At 39.4% G+C, this 20,962-nt stretch overlaps 1 protein-coding gene across 15 annotated transcripts in view; it reads right to left on the bottom strand.

The window, feature by feature from the left end:
• Nucleotides 1-20,962, bottom strand: part of LOC124113711 (paired box protein Pax-2a-like) — a 95,987-nt gene that overhangs the window by 34,322 nt on the left and 40,703 nt on the right. For 9 of the 15 annotated variants that reach the window (XM_048387123.1, XM_048387120.1, XM_048387119.1 and 6 more), the window contains one exon: nt 2,515-2,752. In XM_048387123.1, the coding sequence (XP_048243080.1) occupies nt 2,515-2,752 (238 nt within the window). Of the gene's footprint in view, nt 1-2,514; nt 2,753-4,847; nt 5,370-7,400; nt 7,746-17,218; nt 17,639-20,962 lie in introns of those variants that run through there. The other 6 variants (XM_048387122.1, XM_046474213.2, XM_046474201.2 and 3 more) reach the window with 5 other exon arrangements.

Genomic DNA, 20,962 nt, shown 5'->3' on the forward strand with positions numbered 1-20,962 from the left:
CTTCACAACACATCAAGGTGCCCTGATCGTGATCCTGAATGCTTCACGGTTTGTGATATAACACCAACAAGTCTTGTCTGTGTCGCATGGTTGTGCAACAACAAAACGAAAAAGAGGAATTACTTTAATTGCTGTGATTTTGTTAAATGAAGTGTTAACATTGATGCAGCTGACATCAAGACCCGTATGTCATAGACTACAGACTGCCTTGGGCCGAAAATAAAACGATTCGAAATTCACAAATAATCTAGAGCATTAAGGTAGCCATTTAACGAGACTAATGTGTTAATTTAAACATGACACCAAGTTTAATAGAACTTTTCTTGGGAATAAAAACTGTTCTGCTGCCTTTGTAGCTTTAATTGTGTAAACTCAAACCGGTTACTTTGTCACCATGCGCAGTTTATTATCAATGTGACGGTCATTTATCAATATAAACCCATCAAAATAAGTTTCTTATCCTTTGAAGTGAATAACGAAATTGAAGCCATATTCACGGGAAATAACACATTTTCCTCGTTGTTTTTTCTACGACAGAACGCATGAACCTGTGCATTATGTTTCTGATTACACGGAAGCTGTTTTCCCCACAAAGCTCTGCATAAAATAGCCTACAACTATTTTTAATCCCCCCCCCCCCCCCCCTTCCTAGAACATGGATGAAAGATAATGTTTCATGTGGTTTCACCCCCTTAAATCGGCGTCCATCTCTACCAGAGAGCAGCAGAGTTTGATGTGACAATAACGTGTATTAATCCACAGCTCTTTAATAACCAACTGCACTATTAGTGCTCAATGGAGAGCCAGTAAAATACTGTTTTCCTGCAGCAATCTCTGTCACCCTGATGTCAGGGCGCGATGTGGAAGAGAGATTGCTGTAGCCTTGAGCACCAGAGAGAAATATGGAGAATCTAGTGAGACAATGACGGTGGTTAGGAAGGGTGGAGTTTGGACGGAGACGGGCACGCCTGTTTCAACAATGGTTAAAAACTACTTGAACACACGACTGCGGGGAATTGGGGAGTACGGGTACATTTGGGAGAGAATTGAAGATCCTTATCGAAGCAATTTTGTATTGTTGGCCAATCTTTGGGCGTGTGTAACAAAGTGTTATGTTAGTCCTTCTACTGGTCGACGGGAGAACGAGACCCTTCAGTTACAAGACAATCTGGTTCCTTCCTTCAAGTCAAACTCTACCGCGGAACGATGTGAATATTTAACCAGATTTAGTAAACATTCGACCGATAAATATGAACGAGAATTATGTTAAAAGTCTTGTATTCAATATTCTAATTATGATGTACAAGCGCTTACATAATCTGGTCGCTTGATATTCGTCAATCTTACCTCATACAGATACCAATTCCCAAATCCATAACAGTAATAGTCAAGAGTGTAAGATTATCTTTATGTAGGCACTTTGATGATTGAACCTATAACATTTCACAAATAGTTTACATCTGACACAAATGGTTTAGGAAATACACAAGGAATATCTAGCTCAGTTATTTAAATTGCTACGCCACTTGATGAATGTACACATGGATTTTGTAAAGAGATAACAAATAGTTTTCTGGACAAATAGGCTACAACACGAAGGACGGGAACGATCGTAGCGTCGTTGAGGGACCCAAACAGAATATAATTTGCCAGGTACAAACAATTATGTGAAACATACTGTACCCAACAAAGGATCCTATCTGTCACGTGGCTCAGAGGCAATGTAGATGCCATTCCTTTATAGTGTGTCATGTAGGACAATTCGATGACACTTGAGAATCACGTTCAGAGATCGTTATTAGCTGTGTGTGAGATGCCTTCAGTAGGGCCGTGGCATTTTACACACAACCCGGGCTACCAACATTTAACAATGTGTATTCAATATTATAGTGTCGCTCAAACTTTTTCATCTATTTTATAGGTACGTATGAATTAAATTCATGTCAGTGTTTATTGAACATAATGTTTAATTTTCAATACACCTCCGATTTACCTATAATTTGAAAGCATTTAAACACAGAGATGTCACAAGGGTTGTGTCAAAGTACATCACAATAAAGATGGTGGATCACGATAAACATTCGGGCAGACAAAACAGGAAAATAAATAAAAGGTGTCACACAGAAGAGAAATTAAAAATGCGTGTAACTGTGTTATATGTTTGACTTTACCAAAAGTCTTCCTTCGAAATATGTTTACATGCACAAGTGTATGAGTTTAATAACTGCCAAACTTTTGTTGACAATGTCAAACAATTTAGAAAGCAAAATACTATTTAACAAAAGTTCAAATTGGCATCAATTTCACAAAAAGAAATGCTTGTTAGATTCATTTAGGTTGATAGAAGAGACTCATATCTTTGAAATAATACACAAATTTAGACAACTGATTAAGGTACATGAACCGTGTTAACGGACGAGGATACCAGTCGGTGGAAAGACTTTCTTAGCTTGAGAAGGGAGATATTGATTGTGTTGAAACATAAGCCACACAGTTAGATAAAGTTAGCCTTACGAGAAAGGGGCACTGCGGGCTAGCAATGCTGTAGTAGACGTAGATGGTGGAGTAGACGGTGGCGTCACGTACCTGCCGAGGATTTTGCTGACACAGCCGTGAGATACACGAAGTTGTCTGGAAATATCGCATGGACGTACACCCTGATGGGCGAGGTCCACGATCCGGGTACGAACTACATCGGGTAGCGGTCTTCCATTGACAAACACTCCTCCTAACTGATTCACTCCGCCGTGGCCTGAAATGAAAAGAAATAATTATTTAGCAAAATGCAAAAACATATCCAACACAAATTGAGACTGTCTGTTTTTCTTCGAGAAGAAAACACCCCGATATCCGATTTGTAATCGACCTAAAACAAGAAAGTAAGCACGGAAAACGTACACAGGTGTATGAATGTATTTATTGTGGTATAATAAATCGCTGGCAGTGGAGGTATTCTTTAACGTTGAAATAATTTTATTTAATATTGCAATGACATGCTAGTATTGAAAAAAGTAACTGTATATTCAATTTCCATTGTACTATTTCGACGCAATCGAAAGACAGATAAATATAATTTATAGACAGAAATAAAAACGGTGGTGGTTGTCGTTCTAAATGGATTTCTCCAGTAAATGTATTTTGTATGCGCTGCTAAGTGGTGTTCGGTGTCATTAAAGATACATCAGGCCAGTATATAAATATTAAGATTATATCGATATACGTCCGATTAAAAATACATGTGGGAATATAGCGGTATCGTTGTTATATCTACCGTTTATCATCGGAAAATGATATATCTATACACAACCCGATGTGATTTACATAACCAATGGTTGAAAGGAAAATTGAAAATAATTTTGTTAAATCGAATACTTATTTTGTACACTAAAGAAACCAATTGTTAGTATGTCAGTACAATCTAGCTAAATGTTATAGTTTAGGAATATCCATTACAATATATAAGGACGCCTGATGTAAGAATGTAATACACAAACTAATCAAATGGAAATCAGTTTGTATTCTACAGAGGAGCGACTGCTTATGATTGTGCAATTAACGTATGTCAGATGCTAACATAATGTTATTGCCGCCGATTGTAAAACTGTCGAGTCAAGCTGGTGTCGGCGACGGTTGTATTGAGGAAAATGACTTTACAAGGACGGGGGAGGAATTCCTCCAATTCAACACGAACCAGATCCAGCTATTTAACTCCCTATCGCTGACTATCCTCTTCAGGTGTGTGAAGCATCACCGTCTTCGCGGTTTTAAACCGACCGGGGTTTAAGAGCCCTTTTGTTATACCGCTGAAATAGCAGCAAGCTAGAAGGGCGACGAGTCCTTTAAAAACTGGCTTAACACAAAAATAATGAGAGCCGGGGCTGGAATATACATCATTCAGACATCGCGCCCAAAATAAAAGCCTATCATCTTAACATTAGAGGGAAAATGACTTACTTACTCGCAGCTAAACTCCCCTTAGGCGAAATAGGTTGTAAACATTGCCAAAATATTTGTGTCCTATACAAATTTGTTTTCAAAGGATTACGCAAAGACACAATGACATAGCAAAATAAATATTCTGACATAAAATAATTATCCCATTTATAGACGATTTAGGACGGGGAACATTTTCTCAAATGCTGGAAAAGTAAACGACAATAAATCTTATGTAATGCGGATTGGAGGTTTTACTTTTGGTTGAACATTCTAGGAACATCGTTCAATGATTAGGGCATCTGAATATTAATTTTGTTTTAAAAAACCGTGAAAATCAGAAAGAGTAATCGGTCCTAGTTTATATTTGCTATATATTGACCCATACTTTAGACAACTAGCAAATTACGTCCTGTTTATAAGAATGGATAAATTAATTGTTTCGTTGTATTGACATTTATTCCTAAATTATAATAGAAACGCTAACATAGTACATACATACTACAACATTTCACTTATCAGGTATCACCGGGCGGAAAAAGTATTTATTTCATACGAAATTTACAAAATAATTATCAAAGACTGAATCTCATGAAATCTAAGCATCCAATAGAACCGAAAGGTACTTTAACGTTAAAATTTACCCCTTTCCCCGGATATTTCGCATTTATTTTAAGCGAAGTACATCTCTCAAAAATATAAATATTTTTTCCCCATGAAAATGCAGTATTCCAATACAAGTTACTAAAATAAAAAATAAAAATTGTTGTCCTCAGCTATTTCCGCAAAGTCGTGCGTTCCAATCTATATCATCTAATACGATATGTTCATTTCAGGATGAAATAGACACCGATGCTGTCACTGTGCATATGCCAATACTCTGACAATGATGACAACCAACAATAAATATTTACCTTGATATGGATCAAAAGTCTGAGGAGGCCTGAAGGCAAACGATGGGTGAAACGATCCCCATGAAGGGTGGTGCATGGTGTCCTGCTCCCAAAACATTTTAATTGACAACGGACGGACACTATGACTAGATAGGCACACGAGTCATCAACACGAGAAGTCCAGTCCGTAGGCCAAACACCACCGTCACCCAAGTCAGCAAGTAACGCACTGACGGGGTGGGAGGGACCGGGCTTCTAAGTCCACTCAACAAAATAATATCCGTTGCACAAAAGATTACGAGGGTACCGGTGACGGTGAAACAGTAAAGTGTATAGTGAGGGGTGCACAGGTTGACTAATGTCAACAATGTCCGACGCTGCTACTATAGGCCCGTCCAAGCTTGAAACAATCTCCAGAGTAAAACAGCAAGTCTTGGATTGGAATATGCGGGTGGGACAAGGAGCCCGCTCACGTGGACCTGATCCTACGATAAGTTAATTAGCTATAAACAAACCGCGAGCTGTTCGCCTGATCAGATGAAACGAGCACCACTTTGAAAGGCAGGCATTTCTCGGGTTGCGACTCGGCCCTTGGTTCTGCCTGTCAGCGAGGCTCATTCAGCGATTGGTTGCTGTTACCTTCCCTCAAATCGTTTATTTTCTGCTCGGTCCGCCTCAAGTGATATATCTGTTTCCCTTCCCTCTCGGGGGGTAGGCCTGCTCCTGAACGCTACTGGGGGTGGGGGGCGACCTGCCATGGATATATTGACTTAAAACTGCCACTTGGCACGTAAGCCAAGGATTAAACCTCTCCTCCAGATACATATTTCATACCAACGGACTTTCGCCCGTTAATATGGATAGTATTTCTCAGATATGACACAAAATGGTATTTATACAGAATATTGATACTATTGCCAATCACGAATATCATCACACAGAAACCGTTGATTTTAGAGGATAATTGACCAGACATTTCAGAACAAAACTATTGTTTTGATGAAAGTGATAATATTATCACGACAAATTGTTATATTCCAACTCGGGTAATTGTCATGACTATTGTTTTCCGGAATGGGACAGGCATGCTGAATTGTTTTCTCGGGGTCTCTGTGGACGTCTCCGGTATTAATACCTCGGTATTACGACTTCGTGAAAAATTGATATTGATATTTGAGCATGTGTGAATGACGAGACCTACGTCTCGCGCAAGTAACAGTGACAATTATGTGCGGAAAATTGATAGTAGAGAACAAAACGGACAGCTCGAGCCCACTGACTTGTCAATATCATCAGGGCATGGGATAATCACGAGAAGGACAGTGAAATTGATCGGACGTGTAAATAAACACGGATATTGATAGTTCAAGTGTATTTGCGTTGTCAATCATGAGAGAAAGGGACAAGGGCGAAATATCCATACTATGGCATATATTGAATAAATAGAAAACAGCAAGGTTTACCCTTTACCGTGCTACAAGTGTTGTCGTATAACGTAGATGGGGAGAAGCACGTCACGCTTGACGGGGGGGGGGGGGGGGATATCGACATGAAACTCAACACCTCTGTCAAGGGGCCAGTGCTTTTAAAACGAAGCCGTGAGCCATGAAACAAGACGTGGTGGAAGAAATTGACGGTGAAAGAATTCACCTAGGCGAAATCGCGAGCAGGTTCTGCTTTAATGCCGATATTTCCGCCGTTTTTTTCCCGGTAAAACAATGTTTTTTATTACTAAAACAAATGCCCGTGTGAATTCCAGTGCAATGAACAAGACGTGTACATTGCACCGTTGTGTAAAGGCGACAGATAACTTCTACACCAGTTCTATCACCTGCGGTGTACAGTGAGAACTGATTTACGTACCCTGTTATACGGGAACCCTAAACCATCTATCGCGGCTGAGAAGGGTTTATATTTCACGAATACTTGTCATTTCTTGCTTTGATACATATCGGATACTGACATTTAAATTCTGTGCCAGTGAAAGCGTGTATTGGCTAACGAAAGCTGGTGGAACCGCAATCAGATTCTATTTGTAATAAACGTGAAATCGACAGACAGCGGCGAGTGGTATGCTAAAATACCTTTGATAGACATGAGATCTGTGCTGGTTGATTTAGCAAGTAAATAAAGACACAAACTACGGATCAAGGAGCTTGGACACCTCGAATCAAGTTACTACATTCCATACAATTATCAAAACGTGAAACCAACTATGCCGCTAATCGAATTGACTCTACCATTCATTGAACACAGTAACGCAGGGGTTCGAGTGTATCGTAGCGGACCATGGCCCTCTGTAATGCAATTTACACAAGTACTACAATGTCGATCAACTTTGAAAGAGATTTCTGTTTGGAAGTGTTCATTTCACCAGTCTGTAGTCATGAATGACAAGCATGCTCCGCTTGGAATCACGCGATTCCATGACAACATAACCAGACCCTGACCAATAGCTCGGTCTCACGGGGAAAATCTACATCATGTACATTACAGTGATATGTAGAACCGGGCGGGATTACGCAAGACTGACAGGTTTCAGTTACGCGTGTGAAAAAGTTGAAACGGACTTACTTTTGCATTGGTGATAAAAATCCATCATGTTTAAATTAGGATTAGGGTGGTGATACCGGTACGCGGCAGCGGCAGCGAGGTCCATGTTTCTGTAGGTCTGCCCGTGCATCCGTGTATTTCCGGGTTGCTGATCCGGGCGCGGGTGATGAGGCTTGTCAGGTGTATCTGCTCGGATGGTCGAGTCGAGTCTCACTTTTACTTACAGTCAAGTGTCACCCTCTAACTGCCAGGCGAAAATACTTCACTCATGCACATCATAAAATATTTCTACGGTTTGGCGATAGATGACACAAATTCAATGACAAGCGGGCGATTTATCAACTGATTGCTTATCTGTTCAATGATCGATTACTCGGGTCCCTCCCGTTTCAGGTCTTGCGTGTAATTTATTTGTGCTCGTACGGACCCTCGATCCGCCCACCGCGTCATATATGGCAGTCACGTGACGATCGTAGCTGTCAATCATGCTCCAATCGGCGTGCTTCCTGCCTCCCTTGTTAAGCAAAGGTTTGAGAACAAACAACGAGTGGTTGTTATATTTGGCAATGTGTTTATGACAGTTTTGACGTCTTTATGGGAAGTTGACAATGTCTCCCAGTCGAGTGTCGCTGCAAGTTATATCAATGGTGTGCTTGCTGAGTTGGATCACTGGATTTTCTCTCCATCTCATGCGTTCATTCCAAGCTAATTTTCGTTTGCATTGAAAACTTACGGAGCTTGTAAACGGGAAAACTGGCGAGCAACGATAAGACCTGTATTGACACCATTTATACAACTCGTTATTGTAGTTCATTGCAGGCAAAACTGATATAAGCACTTGAGAAACTTTAAAAAATGATTCTCATTTCAATGGATCTGAGAAAGACCTATTTACCAAACATCATACATGTTTTATCTATTTGAAGCCGGATATTCTTACATAAATATATTAAAACCACATATAAAAAAGCCATCAATTAGACGTTTTTTTAATATTAAATCACCAGTGTAGTATCATTATAAAGGTGTTCAGCTGGACAAGTGTCTTCGTTAACTAGAAATGTCGTGAAGAAGAATCAGCTTGCATTTAATTCACAATGATTAATGGAAGTGGTTTAGCCACATGATTTATACTTGAGAAGAATTGTATGAATGTTTTTTTCTACAAATTGTCCGCCAGATGTAGAGGGTTGGGCGTATGGCGAAATGCACCAGACCGACATCCAGGTTGCCGCTGCAGAAGCTCACAAACTTGTTCATCAGACGTAAAATTGAATGATTTAACCAAAGAAAAAGGTGGTGCAAGAAATAAAACGCTTCCCACTTGAACACGGCCATGCGGGCTGCCAGACAATACTCAGAGATATCCCATATGAGCGATTTGTTAAAGTGAGTCTTCATATCGCCATACGCCGCTGAAATGTACACACAAATATGAACACGACAAGACGTCAATTTCAAATCGTACCAGTGTTTTCCATTTCATTTATCAAGAGATGACACATTAATTTCCTAAATGCTGGACGCGGTGCGCGCCTCGGGCTTGTGTATGGCTGTAATCCCCTACAACACCAACGCACAATATCCTCTCCAGCCACAAAAGCAATTGACAATCTAAATTTTGACAATTGTGGCCAAGATTATAAAAGGGATGATTTAATAAAGGTGTTAGACAATAGTAAGACAGTGAAATGCATCATTCTTATTTCATTAAAACCAACTAATATTTCCGATTGTTTCTACTTATGCGGAAACGTATCCCCTAGAAAAAGCTTGAAGTGGAACGAGCTTGGCGCGTGTATTGTTATCATCAATTTGTTCGCCTTAAAAGCTAATCTTCCTATCCGTTGGTGCTAAACCTGACGCAAGATGTTGCTATTGAAAAGATTTGTTGACTCTAGCCATCTCATCCCATTGTGGCGCCGATACTGAGATGTTAAGATGACAAACACTTGTCACTCAAGGAGCAAGGAACAAGACTGGGCACAAACAACTACACGAATTAACAGGGGATAATAGCCTGGCCACGAGGCTTCCACAGATTAAGCCCCGTCTTGTATTCATCTGTTTGATCACATTCTGTTGTAATAAGTAAACAGGTAGAATTAGAAAGAGAAAAAGACTCTTTAAGTCGTCATTGTCATTATTAGGGTGCGACAGCTCGTGAACAACTGCACAGATACCACTGCTGATTAGGTCCCGGCTGATTGGCAATCTGTTACTCGAGGCTATTTGCAAAAGCCTCAGTTTTGAATGGTTCGTATAGGGAAATGATTGTAGGTTTTACCAGTGTTTAGCTATACGTAACATCTGTGGGAGCGACATGTTTCTGCCTTTATAAACATTTTTTCAGCGTTATTGTCTACAGTAGGGGTGTTGAGTGTAACTGTTTCTATGAAGCATCGCATGAGTCACGACTGCAGCATAGATATTTAAATATACCAACGCCGAAATGAAATGTAAAGTCTTGTCAATTTCAACAATGAATCAGCATCAGAATATCATTGGCGTCTACACATGACGCGTGGTGATAAATAGGGACATTATTTGATATTTGGGACTCTTTTCAAATTTATGATTTATCCATTATTAGCGGATGGAATACCCATGCATTCAACGCAGAAATAAAATAGCTTGATGACATCCGTGATCATCTCAAGCTAAACAAACATGTACCCCTAGTGCTCGTCGAGTTGCATAGGCAATGTCATTTTCATTTCGAGCGAAATCCCTACTTGAAATCCGCATCATATGAAAGAAGCCGCCCATTGAAGGCAAGATGCTTGAGTTATCTATATGGTAATGCATGATCGTCAATTTCAAACTCATACAATCACCGGGAGTAGGAGGACGGAAATTGAATGTGAAGAAAAGAGGAGGTAGAGAGGATCAGAATCGGTGGCTATGGGTCCGTATTCGGAAGGGGGAGAAGAAAGACGCCGGTACCCCCCTCTTGCAATATCCCCTGCGTTTAGAAGAGGTAACAATGCGGAGGGAGTAAATTACATGTAGCTACAATAGATATTGTCAGTAGAGCGTAGTCGCTCAGTCTAGGTCCTTTGCCCCCCTCTCTAACACTCTCCATAAAGGGTGAAAGGCCGGTGGTGAATATTCATTAAAATTGAAATATTTCTCTCCCCTGGTGCGAGGGGCGGCAAGAACAGGGTTCGCATGGCTTGGGCAAGATTTTAGGGAAGTGTCGCTCACATTACAAAGTCGGAGGATACAAAACTTGTTTCATTTTTGAAAAGGTTCGTTGCGAAGTCTGAAGGGCCTGTGTCAGGCTTAGAGTGATCTATAGCAGCAACAAATTCACCAACACTATCCTGCTGAACGCACAAACGATCGGCACCCGATTCCCAGTGAGTGTTAATATTACGTGGATTTATTCAGTCAGTTTCTGCTTTTAACTCATATTCTGAAAGTATCAACACGAAATGAAATTCCGTACCGTGAGCCATTTCATTACATTTTGGTCAAAATATGACATCGATTCTACACTGATGACAGAGAACATCCTCTATTTAATATCAGTTCCCTTCAGTATAGGATTTACTGAATGGCTTTGTTGTGTATGACTGTGTAATAATGATTTTTTTACGTTTATACTTTTAATCCCATCATTTTGAATAACACCTTTCTAATTAAGCTGTGCAAAAACGATGTTTCTGAGAATAAAAATAAAAATAATAATAATAGTTTTCAGAGCGTTACTTAGATTGAATATCAAATACACAGGCTATCGGTGTGCTTGAAAATATATTTACATTTATTCCGATAAGGGTAAAAGGATACGAAAAATAGTATGTAAATAAATGTAAATGACGGTAGAATGTGCTGGCTATATATCTACGGGCGCGCGTGATGACTGCATTATTGCATTGAAGTTATTGCGATGAAGCATCAGTATTGTCGATGTCAATCAGAAAAGCATGAGATGCACTGGTGTTCATAGATCTACCTTGAGCACAAACAATTGTGCAATTATCGTTGTAAAACTCGGCCACTAATGACAACAGATTAAAGGCAGGATAACTCCGTGTTAATTATTCAGCGTAATCCGATACAATGGCCAACAACTCCAAATACGATTTCATTGCACGCAGTTATATCATTGTCGGTTTAAATTACAAAATATATCCCCTTCTGTAAAACAATACATGTGTGTTCACTTCAGTCAATCAATACATGTTTACACTTCAGTCAAACAACGCATGTGTACACTTCAGTCAAACAACGCATGTGTACACTTCAGTCAAACAACGCATGTATACACTTCAGTCAAACAACGCATGTGTTCACTTCAGTCAAACAATACATGTGTGTTCACTTCAGTCAAGCAACGCATGTGTTCACTTCAGCCAAATAATACATGTGTGTTCACTTCGTTCAATTTCTGCAACTATTACCGTTTCTTTTAAATCATATAATAATTGATCGAAAGAACAAACATACATCATAAATACACAAGCACTGTTACTGACCATCGATACCAACTGCATTAACACCCAGTAAACAGTGGACAACAACTGACTATATATTGGAACTGTAATCACGCTATGCACCAGGATGGACGAAATATAACCTGCCCTGACATTTCTCTAATGAAGCACTGATCAGTCTATCGCGAATACGTTTCTGTCAGTCGTACAATTCGTCCATATCAGATGTCACCGTAATGTACATCAGTCTATCTTAATGCATGCACGCACGTGCATTACATGCTATATACGATAATCAGGTACTTTGATACGCGAAGCTTCGTGAGAAATGTAAATGAGATTGGCAAGGTGGCTGAGAAGGACCCAGGACGCATACATTAGGAACGTGTATTTCACTAGGAAATTGACAAGTGTACATGTCAATAGCCAAGATTTACATATGACGTACATATTAATTCATGAGAAGCTAGCCCGATGAAATGTACCATCACTGCATTTACACGTATCCATAGCATGCATAATTTCATTCACGTTATCGAAGACGTTACACAGTGCCACTTAAATTCCTTAATTATATTACAATTAAAAAATGTTTATCATTTGTGCGTATGATTTGGTTAACGAATATCATAGCGAATGACAAAAATGTTTTGGAAATGAATTCGTTTGTGAGTTGTTCTCTTAACTTGATAAGAAGACGACAAGATCTAAATTTTCCCAATGATAGCCAGCAAATTTAATCATTTAGGCTAATGTGTTGCTATCAGCTTATCGACAGCATGCTATCTGTTGAAACGAATATCTCACAAACGTCTTGTCGTTTCTGATTGAAACACCATCCTTCCATGATCAGCTGAGATCTAGAAGGTGACACGTCATCTTTGGCTGATCCGCCATTTATATCGAACATAATAAAACAGGCAGACAAATTACACAGCAGTAAAAAATGAATAACTTAATTCTATCAAGGAAATAATATTTTATTTATGGCGCCGTAATTACCTTTAATATCATGGATAGATTGCTCCGTAAGTTGAAATCGATTGTAGTTTAGTGTCCTTGTTTATAGTTGTTAAATGCTCGGACTCGATATGTGAGTTATCTTTCTACCTGCATATACTGTGCGGAGATGCCACTATTTTATTCTTATAAATCTAACATGAGCAGTTTATAATTATAATTATCTTTAACGAAATTTGCTTGAATGTTGAACTATTATATTGTTGAATTTAACCGGACCCGATGACCATTTGCATATTGTTAGAACTCGTTACCAAATATCCATCCTTCATATCAGACGTTATTACATTACTGAAGGATACTGATTTATTCTGAAAATCAAAATGGGATGTGGGAATGAAAAAAAACCCTGAATCTACTATAAGAGATGAAAAATCATGTAATAACATTTGATGAACCCATTTGAATATTACTAATGTGTCATGATGATAAGATAAAGGTCCTAACGCAATATCCCCGCGAGGGATGTCATTGAACGACCATGTGGCGGACACAACATCATACGTGGTAAAACAAACAAATAATAACACCTCTTTTCACACAAGCAGGTTTCAAAACAAAGATGTCATCCCTCAAATTTAAGGACAACATAATCTGCTCCAATAGTCATATTATTTTAAAGGGATCATACGTCATTATAAAAATCCATAGCTATACAATAACATAGATGTGTATTTCCAAAGGTAGGCTATTTGCCCCGCCGAGGTGCATATCCAATAATGTCCTTAAATGAAACCAAGCTGTTTTATACAACGACTTAAATTTCTTCGGACACGCAATTTACAAGAGGAAGTGATCGCACAGCTGTTGGGCATTAGTTTGGGAACTAAAAACATTTCAATTCATTTTTATGAAATTTACGATAATTTGTATATTTCATGCCCGGCCTGTTCACTGATGAAATGAATTAATCTTGTCGGTGCGCCAACATGGGGTGTCAGTTTCACGTGGTGTCGATTTCACCCACGCGAAAACTGGGCTGCGGCGCATCTTGTTTATGCTTTGATATACGTGACAACGAAACATAGACAAACCACACCAACAACAGCTCCATGTAGCGAGTAAACGATAAACGTGCAGCTGGAAGAAACACTTTCGAAAGACATGAAATATGATCGGAAATAGTATTATTTTATTTACGATAATTGTACCATATTAAGCCCCTCCCCTCAAAAGTCGTATACAGACAGTGAGCAGTAAAAAGTGTTTTTAATCGAACAGGAAACTGATTGTAACATGCCACAACACATATTACTGAAGATGAAAAAAAACACGAACTGCAAATTGCATACATATGTATAAATATAGAAACCGGTAAAATTTAATGTACTGTGTTTAACAATCAACATTAATCATTAGATGATGATAAACCCAGTTCAAAACAATTTACTCCTTGCAATTACAAACGGAAGTAAGCTTTGCCCGAACACGAACGGAAACCACAGAAAAGACTCAAGGAAAATTTTGTTTCTTTTCAAATTTAATGTTTTCGGGATTGGTGATCCTGAACCGATTCTTGATAAACGCGACTGATAGTGCCCCGTTTAACAGGGTCTTTTCACTACGAGGGTGGGAGATGGGTCAAAGCGCATGAATACCAAGTTCAAATACAAGGAGTTCGGGTACTCAAGGAGGCGTGGCCTTGCGTGCCCAAGTAGCCACGCCCCCTTTGTAGGAGAAATAGATACTAAGCCATGTTTTTACTCAGTTTTTGGGAGGTCTACTACAAATCAGCAACTTGTCATTCACTCATTTCGTTTTTTTCAAGACATCTTGACGGAATGTCAGCAAGATGTTGATTACCATGTAATATTCTAAGAATATGTACATGTGTGATAAAAAACTGATATAATGTAGTACAAGTAAATTTGTGTATTGGAAAGCATATTGAATAATTGCATTGAGATAAGAATCAGATTGATGCAATGGTTTCACTACAGGGAAAACCATGATGATAGCAAGTTTAAGATAGAAGTTGGAGTGATGTTACGGCTATCCAGTGAATAAGTAATATTTAGTTCCATGCCATATTATTGTGTGTATAACCTGTATCAATAAATCCTCACGGGGATGTAAACATATGATCACCACCTACGTACAACCCCAATGTAATGTACCAAGTATTTTATAAGGTTCTGAATCCAGAGAATCTAGAGGATTAGAGAGGATTCCCTCAAATAAAGTCCCACAATTGAGAAATATTGTCCCCGGAGACAAGGCCGATTTTCTCATTCAATTTTCCGTTAGGATTCGCTCGGCGGCCTACACATCCATCAACCCCCTCTCCCCCTCCCTCCCGGCTCTAAGACGCACACCCAGGGGAATTGCCACTTGGAACCTTATAGTAACTGTATAAAAGGGTCGCGTCTTTTATTAGACTCTGATGATTACAATAAATTCGTGCAAGGATCGGAAACAATTTCAGCAAAGTTTGGCAAAACAAGAAAAAACCTCGTTCAACATTAAGTGTGACACTTCTCGCAACACGAAAACACAAATGACTCTGGTAGGATCATTTATTATGCTTTCGGTTTTGATGTGCGATTACAGAGGAACTATGATTGCTTCCCGGCAATCCGAGCTTTTGCTGAATAATAAGGGAAATTTGATCAAGCGGTCTTGAAACGAATTGAAACGGAGAATGAAACTGGCCAAAAATTGCAAGATAATTAAAACATTTTTCATGATCACTTCAATAATAACGAGTTATTGAAAAAAGTTCTTATTTTGCCATACCTGATGTTAAGACATTATCTAAAATCTGTTTTGATATATATCACCTTAATATGTATATCATATTAAATATAAATGTTCTTATTCGACCGAGAGAGGAACTGTATTACGATTTTAACTCCTAACGTGTTTTGGTATTTCAGCACGGCCCCGTATGTATTATATATATATTCCGTGTATATTACCTATATGTGGAATAGAACTGACTATGTGACAACCGGCAATGACGGCGTCACGAACGAACAAAAGCAAACTGATAGCACTAGGAGAGGAGCACCTTGTCTTTACTGTCCATTGACGTTAGGGTCAGAGCTGAGCATCGGGATTATGCTGAAATCTACATAAGAAAAACAACAAGACATGTACAGCTGACAGTCACGTCAATCTTGTGGCAGTTGAACTCTACAGGCAGCAAGTGAAATGCGCACCGTCCCCCAACAGCATATTCCGCCAGTGCAAGGCTGGCGTGCAACATGGGGTTGAATTCTTTTGGTAATATTTCCAATTACAGTCTTTTTGCTACTTGTTCTTAGTGTTTCAGTTTAAAGTTAACCATTACAGCTCATTCTATGAAGACGTTTTCTTTAGACGATATATATATATATATATATATATATATATATATATATATATATATATATATATATATATATATATATATATAAATTATACAACGTTGTAGTACAGAATATATCATACGTAATAAATGTATTTCACACTCCGTTTGAAGGAGCTTCATGGCCTCATCATGTTATAGGTATTATTGTGTAATTATGATAATTTTAATCGCCTGTTACATTTCCACCGTACAAACTTTAATCATAAAAATTTATAGAACTACGTGTAACATTTCCCCGACGTATCATGAAAGTTTTATGGAAAGAGAATATCAGTAATAAAACCATAATAAACAGAGTTTTATGATCTGTAACTTGAAAAATCAATTGCAAAATGTTAAACCTTTGAAATTGAACCCATTCCTGCCGAACCCGTCAGCTGTCGAAAATGTATATTTCAGTATAAGTGCGCCATAAAGACATTTCTCACGCTTCGATAATTGTCTAATTATTTTTCCGTGGTTTTCTTTTAAGAGGAGATCGATCCAGTGTTGCTAGCGATATATACAAAGGTAGTATGGATTTGTTTGTAAGCATGTTCTCACTGTAGGAGAAGGGAAAATATCCACAATTTCTTGACATGGATGAATACGTTGCCAAAACACATCTGACAATTAATGCATGTGCTGATATCGACATGCCATTGACACGAAACATCCGGTCAACAGCAAGGGCACCCCTTGGTAGATTCACATTTACTAAAGTCACACAATTGCAATGTATCGACGAGTGATGGTTAATTTGACGACCTAAATAAAAGGGAAATTGCTATATAATGTTCTCTTATCAATGCAGTGCTTGCCTCGATGCCTCATCAGAGACTAGTGTCTTCCATGTTGTTGATATAAACAACCCCTCATCGATGTAGTTTCTCTGCATGAGGTCGGGGTTAGACACTTCCGAGTGCACATTATTTACATCTCGATGATTTCACAGAAAGACAGTATTTGCGACTAAACATACTAAGTTGGTTAATAACACGATGAGAAAATAAAGTCAATTTAAGTTTTAAGAAATCTCCTATTACCTTTAATCCGTCCTGTCCTGCGCTGGAAAAACCCTGCACAAGAGCTGGGAGATTGGGGCTGAAAGTGGTAGGGGGGGAAGTTGGACGGGAAGTACCCCCCTCCGTCTGACGACTGTCCCACATTAGGATAGGCACACGACGAGGAGAAGTCATACTTGCAATGTGTGTTAAGTTGCGGGTATGTAGGCCGATAGGTATACGTCACTCCATCCCCAAAATACAGCATGTCCATGATGACTGACCACTTAGCAGTGTCCGCAGTGTAGAGAGTCCGGTATAGGCAGGTTAAAATGCACGTGAGGCAGAAGTATTATAATCCAGCGCGTGCGCTGTCAGTCACGAGTATGAAATGTACATCCAGTCAGCTGATGTAGATAATGCTACAGACAGAGCGCAGCACCCAATTCCTCTCCGCCCTCTCGCCCTCTCGCACTCTCTACCGCTAGACTCACCGAGGGATGAAGTTGCAATCGCGAGCCAGTTTGCTGGGGGGAAGCACGGCATGAATTTTCATACAACCGAGACGCTCCATGACAAATTACTCTGTGTCTTAACTTCCCTTAGAAGTGCTTGTGTCTTCATCATAGATACACGAGGCGAAAATCAGAATGCAAATGTTGATAGTGATACGCTCCTTCACTGAGAGTGATTGATACCTCGCCACACTTGTGACGGGCGTTCGCGAGGCTTGTTCTGCCTGCAATTACAACTAATTCTTCACCGTAGAGGCACCGCGCAACGACTTAGCCAGGCCCACCACCACTGTTCTCGAGTGCACGCACACCTCGTGGCAACATGTAACAAAATTTGTCTCCTATTTCTGGGAATTATTTTTTTAAACTCCGACCGACGCACTTCGAGCAAGCGGTTGAATGCCACGACACATAGGCGAGAAAGGCTAGATGTCTTTATGCATGAGGTCGCTCCAATCAGTATTAAACCGATATAACCGAATCAATTGACAATACACAGAAATATCTCACGTGGTAGGAAAGTAATCTCCATCACATACCACACAGGACATTTCTTATGATCATCTACCTAGTTCTGTCATAGTTTTGCATGCCTACGGTCTTTAAAGATGCGATAATCTACACATTGGATTGTGAAGATTCTCAGGAATTGATACTGATATTCACACTGCAATCCATTATCAATTGACAGTCTGTAAACCGGTATGGAGTTCCAACTGTTAAATAATGTAGAGGGTGTCGGAGAGCAGTTTATGTTCCATGCGACAAAACTAAACACAGGCCATATACCATAACAGTCTCACGGATCCTACCAAGCCTACATGTACAATGCTATCTACACAATATTAATGTTTCATTTAACATTCTTTATGGCTAGTACTTACTCGTTTTATCAAGATCAAAGCATAATATTAATAGTGGTTTTACCGAACAAGTTATTGGGTTTCAATGTACATGTAGTTGATGGCAACACTACACCGGCGCTTGTTTCTCCATCGGTCATCTCGCCGTGTTTTCCTGATTCTAATTCAAACAGATTTTCACTATCATCACTGCTACGATAAAAGCTATGAAGGCCGCGTGAATGCGACATTTCTGGCAGCAAATTGATTGTTTCTGAATCTTTCCCATCTCCCTGAAAACCAAGCAAAACCCAGGGGTGGCTTCAACACGCCCCGGCCCCAAACAATTGATTTGTGTAAGCGCTAATGTGCGTTTTGATGCGATACCACTAGGCAGTAATAGACCCTTAACTACCGATTAAAACCGTGAGATTCTTCCTCCCAATCTGACACTAATATTCATATTTCCCCGACAAAATGGTGGACTTTTACTCGTCTCCAACTATAATCAACACCGACATTAAAAGCAATCGGAATGTCTCTATGTCCGCAATGGAAAATCCTGGGTGTTTCCCCTGGGACTACGGGTGCCCCACTACCGTGCTCCCACGGCAGTAAAGGTTATCGTTTCAACTGCGATTAATCCCTGCTATCGAATTTCATGCGCATTAAAAAATGAAAGCATTTAATATTTTCATCTCGACGAGAGGTTATCTCTCCGCGACGGAGGGACTTCTAGTTTTACATCTTCCATTCCACTTCATTAACCACGATAAAGGATGAGCCTTTTACTTTTCTTTTAAGAAAAGCTGATTGTTTCATAGATTCTTTGAGCTGAGAAATTGGTATTATTCAGAGAATGACACGTTGAAACTCCAGTAAGAGGTTATTATGATGTAAAAATCTTGCAAGATTACTTACATACGATGTACATGGAGATATTAGTTAGATAAAAACAAAGTTTACATAATTCGTTCCTACTTAAGTGAGGCCACATACATGGAAAAATATGTATATATAGGAAAAATAATAAAAATTCAATTTGGTTTGGAGAAAAAATGTTTTCCGATATACGCACGGCACAGACATAAAATATTACAATGTAATTATCCAAGGTTACATTACTTTTCCATAATTGCCATGAAGTCATATCTTCAAACATCAACAACGCTATCAGGTAAAAGAAAATTGCTTTCAGTCTGTTTCTTTCACATTCTGCATTGTAGATTTTCATCATCTATATCATAGCATTTGCTACTCAGAGAAAAGCGTTATGAGGTGTCACGTGATTACCCTCACAAAATAAATTCAGCGTTTGGAGTAAAAGTGTGACGGGATAATTTTTCCCTGACGATCGAGGCTTGCGACATGGGGAGTTCGCTGAGGAGCAAATTTATCGCAATGCTCGAAAAGTTTTCATTTGACGAAATAATTAGCATGGAGAAAGCATTAATAAACTTGTATTCGCTTTAATTAGGTTTAGCGTAGCGTGAGCGAGGTTTCGGCGCAACTGCAAAACGGAGTTCTTCAATAAAGGGCCCTGTTCATTTGGCGGGCCAGATAAGTCTATGCATCGCGCCACTGGGCTGAAAAATTGCATTATTCTCCCCATCAACATTTTCGGCTCGCGGTCTTTCTTGTAGTGGGCATGGAGGGACACGTCGGAGTTTGGATACGGTGTAGAAAACTCGAGGACAAATAAGAAGGAAATTAACAGACAGTTGAAATGCCAACCTAATCAGAACAACTCCCCGGCGACAATGCCCCAGTGCGGTCCGGGCCGAGATCCGAGCTCGGACGTGACCCCGGAGACAACCGAATGAGCCATGCTTGGTGGCGCTCCAGATTAAATCCCATTCCCCGTTTTTATCACCTCTTTTCTCTCGTTCCTGCGTCCAATTTCTCCCTAGATTTGTAGATGTGGCGGGTTAAATGTTCACCTTAGTTAAATCAATCTTGACAGTTGTTTTACTCTAGCATTCAAACGATGGTGATGAAATCTTGCGGCGCATATCCGGATTAAACTCGGCCACACGGAACACTTAACCGCCCTTGTATTGAATTGAATGTCGGGTATATTTTACACTGTTCCCACGTATACAGGCCAACTGACGTTTTTAACGCTCATTCACAGCGTCGTGGGTGTGTAAATAAGCCATTTTATTCCAAACATAAACACTTCACACAACAGAAATACTGACGATTGTATTTCCCAAATCTTATATTCCAATATACATATTATGCACAATATTTTGCCTACTTCTGTTATAAAGTCAAATCTAATTTGTACCCTTGAGAAGCGGTCACGTGGCCGTTATCCACATTCGATACCACTGTCAATATAATAAAATGTGTATTGATTGAAAAATATAAACTTGCATATATGGGAAAATCGACAAAGAATGTAACTTAATATGGAAAGTATTTGA

The sequence above is a fragment of the Haliotis rufescens genome, unplaced genomic scaffold, assembly GCF_023055435.1.
Source record: "Haliotis rufescens isolate VD_foot unplaced genomic scaffold, xgHalRufe1.0.p SCAF_66, whole genome shotgun sequence".
In the NCBI taxonomy this organism is placed as follows: domain Eukaryota; kingdom Metazoa; phylum Mollusca; class Gastropoda; order Lepetellida; family Haliotidae; genus Haliotis; species Haliotis rufescens.